The 23,836-nt window shown below is 38.6% G+C and overlaps 1 protein-coding gene across 5 annotated transcripts in view; it reads left to right on the top strand.

The window, feature by feature from the left end:
* The window catches only part of PLCB4 (phospholipase C beta 4), a 272,520-nt gene that overhangs the window by 185,772 nt on the left and 62,912 nt on the right, over window positions 1-23,836 (top strand). For all 5 annotated transcript variants that reach the window (XM_029072432.1, XM_029072431.1, XM_029072428.1 and 2 more), the window contains 7 exons: window positions 4,788-4,867; window positions 7,969-8,022; window positions 11,345-11,426; window positions 12,221-12,321; window positions 12,940-12,997; window positions 20,079-20,187; window positions 23,202-23,412. In XM_029072432.1, the coding sequence (XP_028928265.1) occupies window positions 4,788-4,867; window positions 7,969-8,022; window positions 11,345-11,426; window positions 12,221-12,321; window positions 12,940-12,997; window positions 20,079-20,187; window positions 23,202-23,412 (695 nt within the window). The remainder of the gene's footprint in view (window positions 1-4,787; window positions 4,868-7,968; window positions 8,023-11,344; window positions 11,427-12,220; window positions 12,322-12,939; window positions 12,998-20,078; window positions 20,188-23,201; window positions 23,413-23,836) is intronic.

Raw genomic sequence — 23,836 nt, 5'->3', positions numbered from 1 at the left:
CCAGGCAGCAGCTATCAACTGGGAGGACTCGTGATTCATCGAAGACTTAGAAATAAAGGGAAAAATTATGGCAAAACCAACCCCGTTGCCACAAGAGAGGGTTTCTGGAATTCCCTGTTGCCCTTTAATCGAATTGCAAGTGAAGGCACCTCTATTTGTTTTATTAAGAGATGTGGGTTAGGAATTTTTTTTCCCAAAAGAGGTTTTTCCCCTTTGTAGACTTGCCCACTGTAAGGGATGTTAATAATGATAATAATAATAATGTTGGTATTTGTTAAGCGCTTACTATGTGCAGAGCACTATTCTAAGCGCTGGGTTAGATACAGGGTAATAAGGTTGTCCCACGTGAGGCTCACAGTTAATCCCCATTTTACAGATGAGGTAACTGAGGCACAGAGAAGTTAAGTGACTTTCCCACAGTCACCCAGCTGACAAGCGGCAGAGCCGGGATTCAAACCCATGACCTCTGACTCCCAAGCCCGAACCTAACAGCCCAGTGGTTGGCAGGCTAAACATTCCTATGAGAAACCGCTGAGGAAGGCTCTACCAACACAGCAGGCCAGGGCTGTGAACTGACTCTGCATGCCTGCCTTCCCTTTTCTACTCACCTTCTTCCTCTCATTCCCAGTTCTCAGGACAAGCTATGAGGCTCTCCAGACGGAAGCAGAGGAGTGAGGATGCTGGTGATGTGGGGCTCTGGCTCAATATCCCAGGGCAAAGCACATCTGGATATACCTGGGTCTGTAATGGCTAAACGGAGAGGAAGGTTGAGGCAATTATCCCAATAACTCAGAGAAGAATGCCTGAAAAAATCTGGGTTAATCCAAATTGGTGATCTGCGTTAATTGGGTTGATCAGCTCATTCATCATTCAACCTGGAATACACCTGCAAATGGCCTTAGGTACTTAGGACAGTCACAGGCACAGCATTAGTGCTGTTATTATAATGCCAATATCATATTTGAATCCCAGCTTTGCCACTGGCTGCGTGTTACCCTGGCCACGTTTCTTAACCTCTTTGGACCTCAGTGTAAAAAAGGGGATAAAATAGATTGTGAGTCACATGCAGGAGAGGGACTGATTTCAAAACCTCGAATCTACCCCAGTGCTGAGCACATGATAAGAGCTTAATAAAGGTCATAATCGTCATATAAACAAATGAATCTTCTATCTTTATGTGACTAGTCTTATAGGAAATATGTAATTACGTTGGTTTCAGGGCAGATTGCAGAAACATTATGAGAATTAAGGTAATTGATTTTCATTGATTCAAAGGATAATAACTGGTCTAATTTCATACTTATATTAGTCTAGAAAATACTTAGCTTCTTTATATCAGATTCAGTTGAATGGTGTCACTGTGAAACAAATCATCGAAGTTCTACTGACATCTGCTGGCACTTTACAGTAGAGTTCTTTTATTTTGTTTCATCTAAGAACGACTAAAACTTTCCCTGTGAATTATTCCATTTGAGGCTTAAATTCAGTTGCCATTAAAATATTCCAGGTTGGAAGAATATCAGGGGAGAAAATGTAATGATGAGATGGATCTCAGAAAGGCAGTAATAAGCAAATCAACTTCACCCCAAAATAAATCTCTTTTGGGATAGTTTGGGATAGTCTATTTCCAGAGCCTGTTTAAAAGGTATTTTTAGCATAATAGAAACTTGGTATTTACGGTTGACCAACATTTACTAGCAATTTTTTAAAATAGCTAATTAGTAGCATCAGGAAGCTCTGGGGGGAAAAAATACAACTTGTTCCCTACGTGGGAAAAAGTGACATTAATTGTGGAAAACAACATACCTTTAATTGAGAAAATAATTTCTTTCTCTTGACTAAAAAATCATTTGTGTTTTTTATGTCAATGTTGGGAAAATGCATGGGCCTGCGGTCAATTAGGTAACTAAGGAAACACTTCCTAGTCCCAAAAGCGCTGTTTTTTATTTTTAACTTGACATAAGAAGTAAGGTCTCATAATAAAACCAATGTGGCTTTTTAAAGCTCTTTTATTCCTGTGAAAATGTACATCGTGGTTCGTGTTTTCAGCTCATGAGAGTTGGACCTTAGATTGTGCAGTCACTTGATTCCTCTTTCTGGAAATCAGTGCTTTTGTATTTTCATTTTAACCTTAGCATGACATTACTGAACAAGCGGCAGATGGTGTGTGCCTCCATCTTCCATCAAAATGTGGTGATTAGTGACTGGGGCAAAGAGGAAAAAATAAAAATCTTTCTACCCAACAATAAGAACACTCTACCCTCTCCTCCCAAAGAGATAGACAGACATATGCACACTTACTTTCTGTCTCTGTCTCTCTCTCCCTCTCCCCTCCCAACACAGTTCCTTACTTTTCCTTATGCATACTGATACTCCTACTAGATTGAATCCCCTTCCTTGGTTCCCCCCAAATAAAAGTAAAATAAAAAAAGCTTTCTTACAGTTATCTCTAGGGGTCAGAATAACAAAAAGCTGGTGAATCTAAGCAAATATTTCCCTAAGGCCTGAGCTACAATGATCCCAATGCTTTGTCTCCTGTAAAATGTATAACCATTGTATTAAATAGAGTGTTTCTGGATGGTTTCAACCCTGATCACAGACACAAACTGTGCCTGTGACCACATGACTTCAGTAGGAGTCCTGAAGCCTGTTTTGGCCTTTCCTCTTAAATATGTTTTTAGGTGATAAACAGTGTACATAGACCAAAATCTCAGAAAGGACAATAATGATTTTTCTCCTGATTTCTTTGCAAATCTGTGAAGTTGGTGTATGAACCTCTGCTAAAAATGTTCTTATTCTAGATTATGTAAGCACCGTATTGTTGCATACTAAGAGTCGATGGAAGGTTTTCCATTTTAAAATCCCATGGGGAGGAGGGACAGCTAGAGTGTCTGGAAGATCCTCAGTTAGAGTGGATCACTTAGCACACTGACTTGCTCAATATGTCACCCCTTATATTTTATAGGGTTGTTAAGAAATCATCAAGAATGCCAGCAACTGAAAGAAGGGTTTTTATTTATACAAGGGAAAGTAGGGTAAACCTAATTGATCAATATGAGGGCAGCTTTCAATCAATCAATGGTAGTTGTTGTGCAGAGCACTGTATCAACTGCTTGGGAGAGTTCAGTACAACAGAGTTGATAGATAAATTCTCTATCCACAAGGAACTTACGTTCTTGATGGGGAGACAGGCATTAAAGTCAATTAAGGATTTGGACATAAGTACTGTGGGGCTGAGGGTGGGGTGAATAGTATTTTAAGGGTGCAGATCTAAGTGTATAGATCAATCAGTTGTATTTATTGAGCACTTACTGTGCATAGAGCATTGTACTAAGCTCTTGGGAGGGTAAAATGCAACAATATAACCAACATATTCCCTGCCCACATTGAGCTTGTAGTCTAGATGACACAGAAGGGAGAGGAAGTAGGAGAAATGAGAACTTAGTCGGGGAAGGCCTCTTGTAGAAGATGTGATTTCATTCATTCATTCAATAGTATTTATTGAGCGCTTACTATGTGCAGAGCACTGTACTAAACGCTTGGAATGTACAAATCGGCAACAGATAGAGACAGTCCCTGCCCATTTTAGTTAAGGCTTTGAAAGTGGGGAGAGTTAGAGTTTGTCAGATATGAAGGGAGAGAGAATTCCAGGCCAGAGGGAGGATATAGGCAAGAGGTCAGGAGCAGGATAGACAAAATCAAGGTGCACTGAGTAGGTTGGCATTAGAAGAGTGAAATGCGCAGGCTATGTGGTAGTAGGAAATCAGGGATATAAGATAGAAGGGGGCAAAGGAATTGAGTGCTTTAAAGCCAGTGGTAAGGAGTTTCTGTTTGACTCAGAGGTGGAATGGCAGCCCCTGGAGGTTCTTGAGGAGTGGGGAGATATGGATTTAGTTTTTTTTAGAAAAATCATCTGAGCAGCAGAGTAAAGTGTAGACTGGTGTAGGAAGAGACAGGAGGCAGGGAGGTCAGCAAGGAGGCTAATGCAGTAATCAAGACAGTCTAAAGTAATCATGGATCAGCATTATAGCAGTTTGGATGGAGAAGGAAGGGCAGATTTTAGTGATGTTGTGAACGTTGAACCGGCAGGATTTGGTAACAGATTAAATATGTGGGTTAAATGAGTGAGATCGGTTGAGGATAATGCCAAGGTTATAAGCTTATGAGATAGGGAGGATAATGACCACAGTGATGGGAGAGGTTGGGGATAGGGGTATTGTCTACAGTAATGAGAAAGACAAGGTTTGGGTAAAAAGGTGAAGAACTTTCCCCTGTTGGAACCAGGTGTCACATGACTCTGCAGAAGACGCAGTGTGGAAGGTGTGGCAGGCTGGAAGCCAGAGGACTTGTCTTCTAGTCCAAATTCTGCCCCCAGCCAGCTACATAACCAAGGGGAAGTCACTCTGTGAACCTCAGTGTCCTCATTGCAAACTGAGGACACTGAGTGTCTACCTACCTCACAGGTCTGCTGTGAGGACAACTGTGAGATAATATGAGAACATCTGGGGAACAAAAGTACTATATAAAAACAAGTTGTCGTTATTCTTCAAGAATGAAAAACAGAATCACTTTATTTTTTGAAATATCAAATATGAATCTGAACAGTGCAGTAGGCTGAGTCAAAGCTGGGGTTGGATTGGAAGGATTGGTTAAATTAGATTCTTTTTAGTGAGATGAAGTAACTGTGTCTTTTGTTAGGTGAGAAAAGTGAAAAGAATGGAAAAAAATGACCTTAATTTTTCTTGAGCTCCCTTGTTTAGTGTATTCACTTTTTCCTTGCCTTTTAGCAATGGGTGGAAGGTTTGCGAGCTATCATACATAATTTTAGAGCTAACAACGTCAGCCCCATGACATGCCTCAAGAAGCAGTAAGTACTTCTTCCATTACTCATTAATTTTATACCTGTGCATTCCTTCTGAAGATGCTTTACATTTTTCTTACCCTGTCTTGTTGAAAAATAAGATCACAGTGATGATTACTAATCATCATTTAGCATTCCATTTAACCGCATAATATGCGGTATGTACTCTTTGTCTTTAACGTGCCCAGAAAAATGTTTTAATTTCATTACAGCTACTACTTAAGGTTAACGTTAATGTTATCCAACTACCTCAGGTCTGTTAATCAACTGGTGGTATTTATTGAGCATTTGGGAAAGTACAATATAACAGAGTTCGTAGAGACACTATCCCTGCCTTCAAGGAAGGTCCAAGGGTCGTCACTCCTTTCAGCAATATTGTTTCTAAGGTGTTCAGGTATCAAACATTTCATCTTAGAACCTCTAGATAGCATTGCCCTGAGGAGAATAATAATAATGTTGGTATTTGTTAAGTGCTTACTATGTGCCGAGCACTGTTCTAAGTGCTGGGGTAGATACAGGGTAATCATGTTGTCCCACGTGAGGCTCACGGTTAATCCCCATCTTACAGATGAGGTAACTGAGACACAGAGAAGTTAAGTGACTTGCCCACAGTCACACAGCTGACAAGTGGCAGATCCGGGATTTGAACTCATGACCTCTGACTCCCAAGCCCGTGCTCTTTCCACTGAGCCACGCTGCTTCATTGCATGGGTAATTTGCTGTGGTGGACAGCTGTGTGCTGACCACAGTGTGGATCTGTTGGTGATTGACAGTGGCCACGGTAATGCCTAAGCTGTGTCCTAGCCAGGCAGACTAAGAACAGAAGGAGCCCAAGGTTTTACTCACTTCTACAATGTCATTGTTTTCTGCTCCTCTGCTTGAAACATATTAATGACCTGCTTTCAAAGTGCCACCACAATGATGTGATCTTTCTAGTCATGGATGAAAAAGCAATCAATCCATAAGTCAGTGGTATGGCTTAGTGGAAAGAACACGGGCTTGGGAGTCAGAAGTCGTGAGTTTTAATCGTAGTTCCGCTCCTTGTCAGCTGTGTGACTTTGGGCAAGTCACTTAACTTCTCTGTGCCTTAGTTCCCTCATCTGTAAAATAGGGATTAAGACTATGAACCCCACATGGGAACCCCATCTGATTACCTTGTGTCTACCCCAGCGCTTAGAACAGTGCTTGACACATAGTAAGCACTTACCAAATACCATATTTATTATTATCATTATTATTATTATTATTGTCCGTGCCATCATGAAGCTTACAATCAAGTAGCAGCATCGCAGGGGTTTTCAGAGAGGAACAGTAGTAGGCGTAATAGTATTTATTACGCACTTACTTTGTGCAAAGCATTGTGCTAGGGGCTGGGACCCTGGCCAACAGACTTGACATACATGGTCCCTTGAAGTTACCTGTCGTCGGAACCAGTTCCTCTAGGAAATTTCCCAGAACAAGACCTCTTCCTTTAGCCACAGTGACGCAGAACCACTGGCTTTGATTGCTTTGACACGTTTACATCAAGAAATCCAAATTCTGGACCCTAAGCATCTAATGACTTATAGCCAATCCCTTTTGAACTTGGCAAAATCATTAAAAATATACAGGGCTCTTCCTACAGTGAACTCCCTTCAGAATACAGATGCCATCATAGGAGCAGAAAAGAGGCAAGCTGCTCTATATTATATATATACTATTTTATATATTCTATATTCCTGTTAGAATTTTACCCTCGAGCCTAAGTAGTTGTGGTAGTATTTATTGAGTGCCTTCCAAGTTCAGCATGGTATAAGGAGTGTTGGGAAGGTATAACAGAGGCAAAAGAACTATTCCCTGCCTATTGATAACAATAATAATGATGGCATTTGATGAGTGCTTACTATGTGCAAAGCACTGTTCTAAGCGCTGGGGGAATACACGGTAATCAGGTTATCCCACATAGGACTCATAGTCTTAATCCCCATTTTACAGATGAGGTAACTGCGGCACAGAGAAATTAAGTGACTCGCCCAAAGTCACACAGCTGACAAGCAGCGGAGCCAGGATTAGAACCCATGACCTCTGACTCCCTAGTCCATGCTTTTTCCACTGGGCCACACTGCTTTGATGGAGAGAATTTGCTAGTGCAGTGAGGAAGGAAAAACTGAAGTTTTCTGTGTCGAGCCACACAGAGGTTTAATGAGTTTAATGATTATGATTTCGGTGGTTGTGAGATACAGAATTCAGCGCTCAGTACCATTCCCGGCACTTAGTACGGTGCCTGGCACATAATAAGCACTTAATGCCATAGAAATAAAAAGTAAAGAATAAATAAAAAATTGTAATGGCTCTCCTATGATCCCTGCCTCTAATTGGGCCACATTTCTGAGCTCTGGGAAAGACTCACTTTTATGAAGAGACTTTGGGCTTTTGCAGGGATGCTCGGGAGCTGCAGTCACCCTGGTTCTATGTGGGGAGAAGGAGGAAAGGCCTTAGAGAAGACTGTATTCCCATTTGCCCTCAACCTGGGGGCAAGTAACACTAATCACACATTCACAGTGTGCTAGATGTAACACAGTGTATTAGGTGCTTTCATACTGACACTATAGACTGTAAGCTCGTTGTGTGCAGGAAACGTGACACCTGACTATTATATTGTACTCTCCCAAGTGCTTAGTACAGTGCTCTGCACACAGTAAGTGCTCAGTAGAAATGATTCATTGATTGATGTTGTGGTAATTTCTCAATGTTCCATAATTCCAGAATATAACCTTCTGAGACTGTGGCCACACATATTTGACAAAATTGGAATGTGTAAGAGGCAATTAATAAGGGCCTGTATTCACTTTGTAATTGTGATATTCCCCACTTCCATAAGACAGAGTGGCCAGAGCGAGACCAAGTTTTCTAATGGACTCAAGTGATGTTCTTTATTTAGTTCAAATATCTAATTTTCCAGTATTTTTCAAAATGTAATTTCATTCTGTGAGTTTCAGAGTAAATTAATTGTTTCATAAATAAGTTGGGCTCTGTGTGTCATGTTTTATGGTAGACAGATATATGAAATACCTAATTAGAATTAGTTTTCCTAGGCAATAGTAAAATCATTTTTTTCTTTATTTCAGCTGGATGAAATTGGCATTTCTGACAAATACAAATGGTAAAATTCCAGTTAGGAGGTAAGTGTGTAATTTAAATGTGGCACCTGTAAATATTGTTATATTGATATTTATTTGAATAATTAGAATATATAAATAAATTTGGGTGGGCCTCGCTGCTTCACCCTGCATTACATAGCGACTGCCACTGTGTTCACAAAACCATATGCTGCCAACTTCTTTGCCTTCCATCCCAATAGTATTACTTTCAAAATCCTTTTTTCCCAACTTCCTCCATTTCCTCCCACCCCCACCCAGTGCACTACAGCTATTTTAAACCTTCCTCTTGCATCTCTCTGCAACCATACAGTCTTCACCTTATGTGATCACACTCCCACTTCCTCTCTCCTAACTTCCAAACCTGCTTTGGGGGGGGGGGCTTTAAGTTTTTGGGGTTTTTTTTTTGTCATTTGCTTTGTTTTTTGTTTTTATTAATGGTATTCGTTAAGTGCTTACTATATGCCAGGCACTGTATTAAGCTCTGGTGCAGATACAAGCTATTCAGGGTAAACACAGTCCATGTCCATGTGGGACTCACGGTCTTAATCCCCATTTTACAGTTGAGGTAACTGAGGTATAGAGAAATTAAGTGACTAGCCATAAGTCACACAGCAAGCATGGTAGAGGTGAGATTAAAACCCAGGTCCTCTGACTCCCAGGTCTGTGCTCTTTCCCCTAGGGCATGCTGCCTCTTTGGTGGAAGTATTCTTTTTTATATAATGTGATATTGTTATTTTCATACAAGAGTAACACATATGTTTAAGAATACATAATGCATTTAAAAAATGTCTGAGAAAATGTGGCTTCTGTAGTAAAAATACACTTTTATTAAGAGCTAAAAGTGGACTGGTGTGTTCATAAATGATGTGTATTTTCAATTCATTATTATTTAAGATGTTGCAGATGTGTAAGTTTTACATCTGGCTTAGGGAATTATAAAAACACCTGGTGAGCTCTGATGTTAAGTGATGGTTGTTGGCAAGAACCCTTTATTTGATCCTTACTTTAAACAAAACACTTTGCTCATTCGAGTAATGGGAAGATAATGGTTTATTGCGTTCCGGGATCTTGGATTATTACTATGAATTAAGCACGTGTCTTTCTATAAAATCAGTACCAATAAACTGCACTTTAACTTTAGAGGAAAAAAATGCAGGGTGGAAAATGGCAGTGTAAAGCTTCAGACATCTAATGAGCTACCTTAACTTGCAAAACTAATTTAAATTCAGGATATAAAGAGAAGCAAAAGAGTTTTGAGCAAGAAACTTTTAACTAACAGCTCTAGTTTCACCTGCAATGCATTCACCTTTGTGTAATTATTTACCGCCTCTAAAGCCTTTTCTGATTCATGAGATCTGTATCTAGGCTGTTCTGAAAAAATTCTTACTGTCCAGTTGAATGATATAACTTTGGTATTTTGGCATCCAAAATAGGTCTGCTGGACCTTTGGAATTTTGGCTTGTGACTTTTGATTAATTAGGTATGCCAGTATTAGCAGGTGTTTGTTACAAAACATATTCTATTTGAAGGCAGTTTACTGGAGTTGGTGGAGAATTGTCACCAAGCCAGAAATAGCTGATAAATCTTCCAGTGTGGAATCTGCCAAGAGCTAGGTGGAAATTTCACTAAATGTCATGAAGGATTTGAAAAATAAACACTTTAAAAATGCAGTTTGCTAACATTATGGACCTCTCGAATCTTCATTTTAATGGAAAATAGCAGAACTCTTTACTTAACTTTAAGGGCCCAGTGCCAAAATCATTACAGTGCAGACAGCCTCCACCTTTAAGGTCCTGCAAAGGCAATTGTTTCAGCATCTTGAGTCTGTATTCTTCACTCTGATTTCAACCCTCTCATACCCAATTCAATATAGAATCTTAAAATCTAATTGATTGGAAAATATCCCAAGTTCTTTGGGCCATTAGTGTTTCATAATGAACCAGGGATGTTCATTTAATTAAAATGAACATTAACATTTCATTGGGAGAGTACAGTAGAGGTAAAAGACACAATCCTTCTTCTTTAGGAACTAACAGTTTATTGATGGAAGCAGACATAAAATGATTAACAGATAGGAAGAAAAGGAGATTGGAGAAAAATTGTCTACTGTGTGACCTGGAGCAAGACATTTACTTCCCTGTGCTTCAGTTTCCTCATCAGCAACATGGGAGTTCAATACCTCTCCTCCTTCCTATTTAGACTGTGAGCCCCATATGGAACAGGGACCGTGTCCAACCAGATTAACTCGTATCTACCCAAGCACTTAGAATGGTGCCTGACACATAGTAAGTGCTTAACAAACACCCTAATAAATATATCAAAGAATTAAAAGCATTTTTATTCTTTTCAGGTAACACATGAAAACATGCCACATGAAGTGGTTTTCTGATGTAGTTTTAACTCTGTGAAGCCCAGGACTTTACACCTTTTTTTAAGGCCAAATTTAACTGGAGTTTGTAGGAATAGTGTCTGCTAGTTGGATTTCCTCTCCCCCTTGCAATTCATCTTTTTATCCTAGGAAAGAGGTCATACCACATTCATTCAGTCGAATTTATTGAGCACTTACTGTGTGCAGAACTCTGTACTAAGTCCTTGGAAAGTAGAATTTGGCAACAGATAGAGACAATTCCTACCCAACAACAGGCTCACAGTTTAGAAGGGGGGATACAGACAACAAAACAAGTAAACAGGCATCAATAGCATCCAAATAAATCAGTAGAATTATAGACATATACACATCATTAATAAAATAAATAGAATAATAAATATGTACATACACAAGTGCTGTGGGGCAGGGAGTGGGGTAGAGAAGAGGGAGGGAGTAGGGGCGATGGGGTGGGGAGGAGGAGGAGCTGAGGAAAAGGGGGGCTCAGTCTGGGGAGGCCTCCTGGAGGAGGTGAGCTCTCAGTAGGGCTCTGAAGGGGGGAAGAGAGCTAGTTTGGGGAATGTGAGGAGGGAGGAAATTCCAGGCTAGAGGTAGGACGTGGGCCAGGGGTCGACGGCGGGACAAACGAGAATGAGGCCCAGTGAGGAGGTTAGTGGCAGAGGAATGGAGTGTGTGGGCTGGTCTGTAGAAGGAGAGAAGGGAGGTGAGGTAGGAGGGGCAAGGTGATGGCGAGCTTTGTTCACAGTAATTTTCAGCAAGCAGTGCAGTCCATTCCCATTTTCTGGCTTTCCCGTACAACCAACCTTTCTCTTTTTATGACTTTTTATGATAACACGTTGTCCAGTAAGAATAGGAAAACAGAACTTTTGATGGGAATTAATATGAATGTAATTTGTTTAAAAATGCAGAGAAATGAAGGTGACTTTCTTTTTTTCTTTCTTTCTTTTTTCTCATTAGTATCACTAGAACATTTGCCTCAGGTAAAACAGAAAAGGTGATCTTTCAAGCTCTCAAAGAGTTAGGTCTTCCCAGCGGAAAGGTATTTATGCAATTTGGATAACCTTTTGCTGTTAATCTTTTAATACTAGATTACTGAAACCACGCTGTTCATATAAGCAAATAGAATATATAGTTTTCATTTATATTATAAATAACGATAAATGTCAATAGAGTGCTTACCACAAGAATCGAACCAAAATAATATGCAAATGTATTAACAATTATTTCTTGATACTAAATATTTGAAAATAAACATTTACATTACACAAAACCCTTTGTTTCCAACATTAAGAAAAGTCAAGACTGTTGAGCGTTTTCTTTTACACAATTGTTATTCAGCTTGATTTAGAAAGGTCACCGTAGCTACAAAATATATTTAAGGACACACACTGTGTAAAAAAAAATAGGGTAACATTAGTTTTGCTTAAAGAAGTTTCAGTCCCATATTGAACCTCACTTTTTAAAAGTACCTTTACCTTTCTTCAGTGTTGTCAAGATATTAGAAGGTAAACCAGAGTCCTTACGTCCCAATTTTCTAAATGCTTGAAAGAGTCAGTTCTCTGGTGCATTTGGGTTTATTCTGCAGACAAAAAAGAGTGCCAGCCCTTCTCCCACTCACTCCTCCTCAGAAACTGTAATGTCACCAACTGGTGTGAATCTGTGGAGCCATTTCCCCCCCATTTTTACCCTTACCTGATACTGGAACTTGCCTCTGTGGAGTGACACCAATCCCAAGCTATTTCCCCCATGCTTTGAGGAGACAGATCTTTTCGCCACTCCTATGTTGCATGATCTTGGGCTCATTGATGATTGAACCTCTGCATTTCTTTCCAGAATGATGAAATTGAGCCCGCAGCATTTACTTATGAAAAGTTTTATGAATTGACCCAAAAGATTTGTCCTCGGACTGACATAGAGGATCTCTTTAGGAAAATGTAAGTTCAGTTCAACAGAAAGTGAAATTTATGTTGAATTATGATCACTTTTTAGATTTTTCTAATATTTTTGCCACAACATTTCACTGAAATCCATATGGAGTAGCCAACCATGCCTGTTACCACATTTAGTGCTAGCAGCCAAAGGCAGGTTGACAGGTTCTCCTCCTAATTACCACTGTAAAAGTTAACTGTGTTTTAGTGAAACTTTTACATAAAGTAAGCACCTGGACTTTTTTTTCCTCGCATTGGCTTTACTAACTATCTACAATTTTAACCTGCTCCTTTAGGTATTAACACAATATGTGAACTAACTAGATTAAGTACAGACTCTTATTATGTTATTGGAAAGTTCATTCAGATTCTTCTCAAATTGATGACTTACATGTTGGGTTTTTTTTGAATTAACATCTCTAAATGCTGAGGAAGAAGAGTAGCACACAGTTATATTGTTGAGTTTTTTCTTCCTACAAAATATCTCTGGCCTTTTTAAGACTGTACAGATACTTCAGTTTTGCAATGAGTTTAGTCAGTATCATCAACATTGTCAACATGTAAATCGTACATACTGTAGCATCTTATACAAAAACTTACTTTTTCTAATAAATTTCTTTTCAGCAATGGAGACAAAACTGATTATTTAACGGTAGACCAATTAGTGAGCTTTCTAAATGAAGTAAGCTTTTTCATACATTAACTACCATAAAGTCTGTCTGCAGTGGCTTGCTTCTTCCAGTCTTCTCCTTGCATGCCTCATGCCATCATTTGCTTTGCTTCTGACCTGCTGATCTTTCCATTATGGCATCATCCAGGTGCAAAAATCAGCTGCAACGTTATGTGTACCTGTGCTTTTCTGTGTTGGCTTTGCAGATTGCTTTTTGTTGATTATTTGCTATGTGTAGTGATTGTGCCTGTGAATTTTATAATGTTATATTCAATTCAATTCAGTGTATCGTGTTTTGTTGCAAAATATTCTTTTAGACATTTGAGCAAATTTTCTTTTGGCCCTCGTAAGGAAAAATAGAATGAACAGTTTATAGCACTCCATTTTGATTTTGTTGTTAATTTTTTTCTTAATGCGTGACTCAGATGCTATTAATTGGGATTGCATGATTAACAATTTGCAGAGTAGACTGAAATACTTTGATAACCAGAAATGAAATATTTTGATAAACAGAAGGGAAAGTTTTTGGAGTGTAATTCTGAAGATAAATGGATTAAGAACTTAATTTACTTTTTTTCTAATCTAATCAGCACTTATCCTTAGTCTGAAATAATTTAAAATAAGCAAATCTCCCAATTTAAGCGTCAGCTAAATTGAACTTCTCTTTTATGTAAAGGGGTTTTTTTAAAAAAATCATTTCCAGTCAAGGCCATTGGAACCTTTGATAGAAACTCCATGAATGAATGAAAATCAAATCTATACCCACATGCTGAAATGTGTATGAGAAATTCTAGAGCATTAAAGATATGCAGAGTATAACTTTCCAAAGAGGATAGAATTTTTTGTTTAAAAGCGGTATATATCTTATTCATCACCCTAACCCAAAGGAGTAAAAAGCCACTGGAAAGGTACTGGAGTATACAATAGGAGCTCAGTAAGTGATAATAAAAAAGGATAAGATACATTTACCAAGGGATTAGTACTAAGATACTCTCCCAGATGCTCATCTTTTCCCATGAGGGTTTTTCATTACTCCCTTCTTAAGCAGTTTTATTTTAGGCTTTTAATCTTCTCATAAATGCACCCAATATGATCCACAGAAGTCCCTTAAAATGTACAAGATCCTGCACTTTGAAGATATGAGTCACAAAATTACAGCCAACTTTCAACTATCCTTGGTAATGAGAAAAAGAAATTGCTTAGGTAATTAAAATCTGCAGATAATCAAAGGTTCTCATTTAAACTGTTAATTTGGAACTATTAAATGTAGCTGTTAAAAAAGAGCCCCACCGAGTTTAACTTTCTCTACTTCAACGCACAATCACCAGAATTGGACAGCAAATGAGAGATCTAAAAATCTCCCACCTGGATAATCAGCACCTAAGCAGTTAAAACTTGGATGTAATCAATCAATTCTAAATGAAAACTCTCACTCCAGTTTAGGCATTTATTTTCCAAATCAAAATATAAGTGAGGTTCAGAAAATGTATTAATGCCAATTAATCTCAGTGCCATTCTTAACAGTATCTATATCAATCATATTTATTGAGTGCTTATTACACAGCACTGTACTAAGGGCTTGGAAGAGTACAATATAAGAGGGTTGGTAGACCAGTTCCCTGCCCAGAAGGAGCTTAGTCTATAGTCTGGCATGTTTAATGCACTTTGAATCATCGTTTATAATGTTTGTCAGGCCATGGATTTGGCTTCCCACTAACAAGAAAGTAAGAAAAACAAGGAACTGATCACTTGTGTACAGACCTAACCTTCCATATATCTAAAATGAAACTAGTTTTAAGCCAATGATTAAGCACTTCTGTAACCTCAGCACTGCTTCTCTGTTCAGATAATGAAAAGTCACTGAAGCAGTGAATTCCAAGAGGTTATATTTTAGGCCAGTTACACTGTCATTCTGTTTACTTCATTATGTGCATCCAAGTTTGTTGGACTTACTGATATCTTTGTGGCCCTTCTAAATTCAACATAGTCAATACTCTCATAACATGAAGGTTATATTCCTTAAGAACTTTGCATTGCAGAAAATTCATGTTATAGCCTCACACCTTGACCAGCCCCTCATGCTTAAGTAATGCCATTTTTCCTGACATTGCATTGTGCAGTGGGAAGAATACTGTAATTCCTCAGTAGCCTTATACCTAAAAAATACAATGAAAGTGCATATTATAGAAGAAATATCTACAGAAAATAACATTTTTGTGGTCATCTCTAGGTTATTTCCTGCTGTCATCCAAATAAGAATTGTCATTTGGTCGGTCTCTAATACTAGGGAAGAGTGAGTGGAAAAAGACACCAATATTAAACACCCCCTGACCCTCAGTGAGAATGTTATTTGGCTCCTTTTAGGAATAGAAGCATTTTAGACTGTTTACATGCTGAATCCAAAGGATTCCAACTAGTTTCTGATCTCTTAGATGGTTCTGTTTTCCCGGTCATTCATCCAGTCCAAGAGTGAAACCTAGCAATACTGTATACAGGTTGCCTGATACTCTTGTTCACACAAATACATGCAACTCTTCAGCCATTTCATTAGGACTGGAAACAGCTGCTATAGGGGGAATTTGAACAAATATTGTGTACAACTAGGGAGGTGAGCATAGCCCTCTCACAGTTGGACAAATTTTGGTGCATCGGTCAATAAATCGTATTTACTTATCTGACGGGCTTAATAACCTTTTCCCAATATATTTTGAATTTTCACTGTGAACATATATATACCTTGCTGACCTTGATATCTGCAGAGCTAAAAGAGATCAAAATGTCCAAAGTAATACCAAGAGAAGCAGCGTGGCTCACTGGAAAGAGCACGGGCTTTTGAGTCAGAGGTCATGGGTTCGAACCCCGGCTCTACCACTTGTCAGCTGTGTGACTTTGGGCAAGTCACTTAACTTCTCGGTGCCTCAGTTACCTCATCTGTAAAATGGGGATTAAGACTGTGAGCCCCACGTGGGACAACCTGATTCCCCTGTGTCTACCCCAGCGCTTAGAACAGTGCTCGGCACATAGTAAGCGCTTAACAAATACCAACATTATTATTATTATTATTATACCTGCACTAAAAAATCAGGATCTAAGAGAATTTAGTCACTGTCTATTATATGGCTGTGGAGTTCAGTTTACAATGGCTGCCTTGTCTCTTTCCTGTATCCCAGGGAAGAAAGAAACCTAATAGTTCATTTTACAAGACGGATTCTTTTATATGATCCTGAATAGGCAGTGATATTCAGTATCTTAAATCGACCAATAGCACTCATCCTTATCTTTCTTCTTTGTCTCTCCTGGCTATTTCAGTCTTCTATCTTAAAGCCAACCTTAGATAGTAGCATTAGTGATTGAATGCTACTTAATTTCTGCATGCCTGGGGGAGGTATTTTCTCTTCAATTGTAATGACTTTTGCCACACTCCAGAATTATTTTTAGCCTGGTGTTTTGACAGAGCACTGAATGTCATGACTAGGGGCTAGTGGCTTTTTTCATCGACATTTAACACAGAGACCTCAAATTAGGATTTTTTTTTATTGGCAACTTCACCTTAGTTTTTGTCACTCATAAATTCAAAAGCTTTGGCTTCACAAGACTGGGATTTGGGGTGACTTTACTGTGTAACTCCAAACCATGTCATATTCAGAGCAGTAGGAGGGCAGTGCAGTGCAGTCAGTAGCTCTGTAAAGCTCCTGGGAATTATGTCCAGACCCGGTTACCAAATAGGATAATGGCCAGAATCGAGATTTAATTGATATTGCACATTGAAAGAATAGGAACAAAAGATACCAAAGCTGAGGTTACAGAATGATATTTTACAGCTACTCAGGATAAAAGTTGGAAATGCAAAGCTAGATTGCTTGATTACCAGAAGGCTACATTACTTTGTGATTAGCCATGTGGCCACCTCAGGCTTTACTCGAGGGAAGTGGTTGGAAAAGTGTTTGAACTAAGATAAATCCAAATTACTTTTCCCTACTTTCCTACCAGGTATATATAAGTAGAGAGAAATACATCATCATCGTCTTCTGGCTTGTTCCCAGGAGAACAGATTGGTGAAGAAAGCACAGGAAGCTAAACTCACTGCTTCTGCTTCTTCAGGCACTCCTTAAGGGAAATTCCACCTGCTTCCAGGAGAGTGGAACTCCCCCACTATTGTCAGAGATGCCAACCTCCTCCCAGAATGTCCCAGTGGCTTCTGTAGTGTAGGTGAAGTGTAGGTGAAACAATCTCCTTTGCACTATGGGTTTAATAGTTGGTGTTTCCTTCTTTGCCAATCTCCTCTCATTTGAGCTGTGCCCTCATCCCCAAAACTCATCTTTTCTGGTGTTTAGTTGGGTAAGTGCAGAATGCTGCCATTTTGAACCACTTCAAACCTTTAGCTGCGGAAAAGGTTCTGGCCCACAAAGCTAGGGGATGAGACAGAAGGAGGATGATTCCCTTGCTCCACTTCAGAACACATTACCCCGGTCTTTTGAAATGTAATTCTTCAGTTTGAAACCCTCCCTCCCTAAGCCTTGACTTACACCCTGAGTTCCCTAGAACTCAACTGTCTTTGTACTCCCTAAATATATTTGAAACTTGGGAGGGGCACCTTCCCAGAAACTCAACCATTGCAACTGAACCTGATTAGAGTGACAAACCAGAGTGTTCACAGGGCATCCACTTCTTGGAAACGTGGCTTTCCTCTTGATGTTAATAAGACTAGAAATAGACTATTGAAGGTAGTATCAAAGAAATTAAGAAGCAACCCCTGTTCTTGAGTTTACCAGAATAAATAAGTGAAGCATAAAGCAGATTAAATACATAAATTTAATGATCTTTAAGAACATAAATCCCATGGTGCTGGAGAAGGAAAGAAGGGATTATCAGAGAAGGTGATTTTTGTTTTGTTGTTTTGTAAATCCTATTTTTAAGGCTTAGTATGTGCCAGGCACTAAGCACTGCAGCAAATACTAGATAATCAGGTTGGACCCAATCAGTGTCCCAGGTGGGACTCACAGTTTGAATCCCCATTTTGCAGATGAGGCACAGAGAAGTGAAGTGACTTGCCCATGGTCACTCAGCAGACAAGTGGTGGATCCGGGATTAGAACCCACGTCCTCTGCCTTCCAGGCCCACACTGTTTCCACTATGTCATACTTTCATATAATAGGTCAGTTTTGAAATAGGTTAAACGAAAAATGTTCTTAGACTTTGGAGTTTCATATACAAAAGCAAAATTCAAAGATTTTTCTAGGATTTACTAGTTGTTGAGGTACCTGTATGTGGTTAATATATTTTGCTAGATCCGTGAATTTTAATTGTGATTGATAGACATCTTTTAGTAATCAGTGTAAATAAAGGGAAATGAAATCAGCATAGTGGACACCTACAAAGATAATCTTATTGTCCTCTTCTTGTGACTGCTAGCATGACTCCTTTTCCATTACAATCCGTTTCCCTTGAAGCTGTTTGCAGATGCTGGAGAGAATAAAGTTCTAACTTTCTCTAATAGGAGCACAATTCTCAGTAGAGGTTCTTTCTAATGAGAGGAGTTTTTTTAGACAAATAGTATGACATGTATAATTTTCAGTAATATAGGTGCATGCCAGTTTTATATTGCTAAATGATGCTTAGCAAAGTGTATCATGCATTCGATTGCTCTGCATTTCATAATTCATTCCATAGTTTTGCTTTCTCTAGATATATAATGATCCAATGATAGTGGATGTTTTGCTGTGCTTTAAATGCTGGGTACACATTAGCATTAACCAAAATGTACTTCATCATTTGCATGGTACTACTTATTGTAATTTCTTAGAATATGATTAAGCACCCTTTATTGGGTTAATATGAACAAGGTATATCAAAGGTTAATTTTGATCTACAGTGATTGACTGAAAAGAAGCCAAAATACGTATATTTTAAGAAATTACATGCCTGCAGGCTCTTCTGTTGGCCACATGCATCCTCGTTGCCCATTTCCAAAATTATTGATCAAAGTCTAATGGGAGGGGGAATTCTTATTAATTTTGTGAATAATGCTTAAATTCCTGTTCCAATTATATGCACATATCTGGGTTGAGAAATGTTTCCATGGTCATATTTATTTATTCAGTTTTTGCTTGCATCTGCTTACATACCACACTACTCAGCTGAATTATGCTTTGATTTTTTTTTAATGGAGAATCAGGTACACAGTGTGCAGCCCTTTAAACCATGATGAAAAAGTGAAAATTACAGTATACCCATCAAAAAAAAAAGTTTTAGGTAATTGGTCTTTTAATCATTTTTTCCCAAGGCAATTAAAACCAGAAAGCCATATCAATCAATCTTTCTTTTCTATTAATCCTCTTTTCAGTAAATATGGCCTGGAGAATCCAACCCGTAAGATTAGAGGATTGGCACTCAATTTATTACATAGTAAATAATGTATGTGCTTTCGATGTAAGCTTCAGAGATAGATTACTTTCAAAGTTGTCACTAGCGTTTCTGGTATTAAAGAGAGTCCCAAGTTACCTGTATCTAAATGTGGATTTTAAATCAAATATTTATAATTGCCATTAAAATTCTAGTTAGTTTTGTAGTTACCGAATGATTAGTATGTTCACTGAATAGATTGACTCTCAAAATCAAGGATTTCCAAATGTTGTTTAGTGTGCAAACGAGGTGATGGGAGTTTCAAATTAAAGATTGGATATTAATATTAAAAAGGTCTAATTCTTCAGTTCTTACACTAACTTATTGGGCCCAGCAAGCGTATCACTATCCACATTATATTTCTTATCGTGTCTTTTTGAGTAATCGAACAATCTCAATACATGGATTCTATGTGACCCGTCCTCATCATTATAGAGGGACCACATTCTCTACCTCATTAATTATGTGGATGAGGACCCTTAAAGAAAACACCCCCCCAATGCCAGCTTTATTAGATGCTTCCTTAAAAAAAGGTCTGCTTTAAAATTCTAACTTTGACAATTTTAAATTACAATTATGATGTTCTGTGCATTTCATATTTTAGAAATGGTACATCCTTAATCAAAAATTAAATATGCTTAGAAAATGGAAATATGATGTTACGCTAAATTTAGTTATTTTCTAATCTTAGCATCAACGAGATCCTCGGCTGAATGAAATTTTATTCCCATTCTATGATACTAAAAGGGCAATGCAGATAATTGAGACTTATGAGCCTGATGATGAGTTGAAGACAAAAGGTAAAAAAGAGGAAGAAAATGAAGTGTTTTGGGGTTTTTTAAGGAAAGCAAACAATTGAGCAGTGCATTTATGTAAAAATTACAGGTGCTGATCAAATTATTTTTAAGAAGAGCTTGCTTTTACAGCTCCAGCCCAGGTACAATTTTGCATTTTCAGTTGCATTACAATGTGGATCAAAATTTATGCCAGTGTGCTTTGGAGGTGATAATAGGTTCAGTATTTTAGAAAGCCTATTTTATCAATCTCTCAATCATATTTTTTGAGTTCTTGATATGTGTAGAGCACTGTACTAAGCACTTGGGAGAGTACAATACAACAGAATTAGCAGACACGTTCCCTGCTCATAATGAGCTTCCAGTCTATAGGGGAGACAGTCATTAATATTCTAGAAATTTCTACACTGTATTCTGGTAAAAGCTCATAAAAGTGCTTTTAAAAAGCATGCTGAAAATTATATTGCAGGAGTGTCTGTACATTTTTTAAAATATAGCTGCCAAGCAGAAAAATTCAGGTGATGGAGATTTCACCTTACTTGTGAATCTTTAATAGCTCAAATGTATCTCTGAATCAAAACATTTTAATGTTTTAATTTCTTTCTAAGCATTATACCTGCCAAGTGGGCACATACACTTTCTATGAATCTAAGTCTCGTTCTTCAAGGACCAATTGGACCACTGGTGAATAACCTTCAATCGTTTCTTCTTTTGGGGTGTGGCCAGTAACTGCTTATTTCACAAAAAGTAGGAAATAATTTTGGTGATAATTTGGGACTGGATGGTAAAGTTATTGATTAAGATAAGATTTTTTAGATTATCAGACCTCATTTTTCTATGCTTCTCTCAGTTGTTTATTGGGACACATGATTGGGAGATGACTGTATTCAGAAGTACTCACTTGCGAGCAGACTTTGCCCATTTTAACTAGACTTGAGATCAACCAGCCGCAAGTCACTTAACTTGTCTGTGCTTGGTTACCTCATCTGTAAAATGGGGATTAAGACTATGAGCCCCTGGTGGCTCTTATTCCCCCCAGTGCTTAGAACAGTGCTTGGCACAGAGTAAACGCCTAAGAAATGCCATTATTATTATTACTATTATCCTCAAAAAGCTTGTTCCAACACAATGAATCTGCAGTGTTAGTTGGATTCATTCTGTAAATGTTTTTTTTTTCCTGATTAGATGGGATGGAAAAATCCACTGTGGGATCCCAAGGATCAAGTGGCAGACATAAGACTCTCCCCACCCACCACCCAGGCCTTCTCTCTAGCCCAATCAAACAATCCGTTTTTGTATTTTTAAAGGCTACTTTTTAAGTGCTTATTATGTGCTGGACACTACACTAAGTGCTGGATTAGAGGCAACATAGATTGGATATGGTCCCTGCCCCACATGGGGCTCACAGTCTAAATAGGAGGAAGTAGGGTTTACACATTTATACAGATGAGCTGAGGTACAGAGAAGTTATGGGATTTTCCCTAAGTCACACAGCAGACAATTGGCAGAGCCGGGATTAGAACCTATGTCCCCTGACTCCCAGACCCATGCACTTTCCAATAGGCCACGCTGCTTCCCTATTTATTTATTGAGTGCTTACTCTGCAGAGCACACTACTAAGCACTTGAGAGTGGCCACAAGGATTTTACAGTGTACACCTCAGTTCTGGGATTAGCGTAGAGTACCCGGAGAGTTGGTTGGGATCTTCAACATTTGACCTTTTAATCCCATGAGAGCTCTGCCTGAAGAAGTTTCTTGTTTGGGTTAGATTGATTGCTCTAATGCATTTTTATTGCAGATAGAAGCTTAGCCACCCAACTGATAAATTCTTCCAAAGACAATTGCATTGACCGTGATATAAGTGCAGATATCTTGAAGATTTTAGAATATCAGAAGGAGAAATGTTTCACATTCCTTTGTTGTGAAAAAAATCATAATATCCAAGCATCAGCAACAGCAAAACATAATAAGGTCTTGGCACTTTGCACACATATTCTTGTGTGCATTGTTTTCAGATGACTCTTACTCTGGTAACTAACTATCCATCTTGGATTCCTATGTGTAAAAGAATTCTGAGCTCATTCTTTGCTGCTGCCATTTCCCTGAAGATTATAGAATATAAATCCAGAGCAGTAGTGCCGCTCTGTGGCCGATTACTTCAGTGAATAGTCTGGCTACTGTGGACGGTAGTTATTTCTGGTTTTCTTTTTTTTCTTTTCTTTTTTTTTTTGGTTCTTGGTAGTCTGGTCATTTCTTAATCTGTCAGTTCTCTGCTTATTTGCCAACAATCTTTTTTATTCCTCGTAGCACCCCATCAATCCTGGGTAGTTTCTGACCTATTCGTATAAGAGGGAAGTCACATTCTTTCTCCTCAGTATTGGGGAGGAGATTAAAATAGTAACTCCTATTTAAAAGGTAACTTAATACTAAAGTGTTTGAATATTTCTTTTCATTTTTTCCTGAAATCCATGCAAAAGTCTGTGTAGGGATGTCAGGAAGTAAGACTACGGATGAATGCTTACTGGTTTCTCTCTTGCACTATTTCCTGGTCTGGCAGGCTGCCTGTAGCCATTCTCAGGTACACAGTCACAGAACGGTGGCTCTGCCCAAAAATGTAGAAGGAATTAGTGGCCTCATCTTCAGCAGAAAACTGAAGAGAAACATTTAGGGACCCCCTTCACAGCTACTCTCCCAAGTGCTACCATGCTTTGCACAGAATATGTGCTCAGTAAATAGCATTAATTGAATTCAACAGCTCCTACAGTGTGGGAGGAGAATCAGGCTCTGTGTTTGGAATAGAAAGAGTGATGCTTGGGATGGGGAGGGTTGTCATGTCACTTGAAGGGTAGGTATCTTCTCTCCTAGATATGCTGCAAAAAATGTAAGGAACGTTGTACTGATGCTATCTGAGTTGACTCCTTTTCCATGTCTCAGTAGAGGACCTGGTTTCCCAGGGCTTTCTCTTGAGCATTACATTACACAGAAATGTTAAAGGTATGTTTTCTTTATATTTTTTTCAGGCCTCATTTCAAGTGATGGGTTTTGCAGATATTTGATGTCAGATGAAAATGCTCCCGTCTTCCTAGACCGCTTGGAGCTTTACCAAGAAATGGACCATCCTTTGGCTCACTACTTCATCAGTTCTTCCCACAATACGTATCTCACTGGCAGGCAGTTTGGCGGGAAGTCTTCTGTTGAGATGTACAAACAAGTGCTCTTAGCCGGATGCAGGTTGGAAACACAAAACAATTGTTTTCTACGTGAATATTGCACACCTGAAGTTTAACCCACTGATATTTTGCTCAAAGATAGCCTGTGAAATCACAGTTGCCAATAGTTTGCTTCCTGCTTTTCATAAAATGTGATTGGCAATTAATTAGCTTTGGGAATATGGTATAGGAAAATGAGTTGCTTAACAGAAGTATTTTGATTTAATAAAAGGAGGTACAAATTAGAGAATACATTTTAAGAGAGTTTATCATTCTCATCGACTAGTTTCTTTGTGGTCATTGTAAGCTCCTTACGGGAAGGGAAAATGTCTGCTAATTCTTTTGTATTCTCCCAAGCGCTCCTACATACAGTGCTGTGGACATAGTAAGCACTCAATAAATACCACTGATTGATTGATGGTGATATAAATAAAAGCTCCTTATTG

Source organism: Ornithorhynchus anatinus, chromosome 9 (genome assembly GCF_004115215.2).
Source record: "Ornithorhynchus anatinus isolate Pmale09 chromosome 9, mOrnAna1.pri.v4, whole genome shotgun sequence".
NCBI classification, from domain to species: domain Eukaryota; kingdom Metazoa; phylum Chordata; class Mammalia; order Monotremata; family Ornithorhynchidae; genus Ornithorhynchus; species Ornithorhynchus anatinus.
Note: the sequence above shows the minus strand (reverse complement) of the source record. Positions and strands in the feature narration are given on the sequence as shown.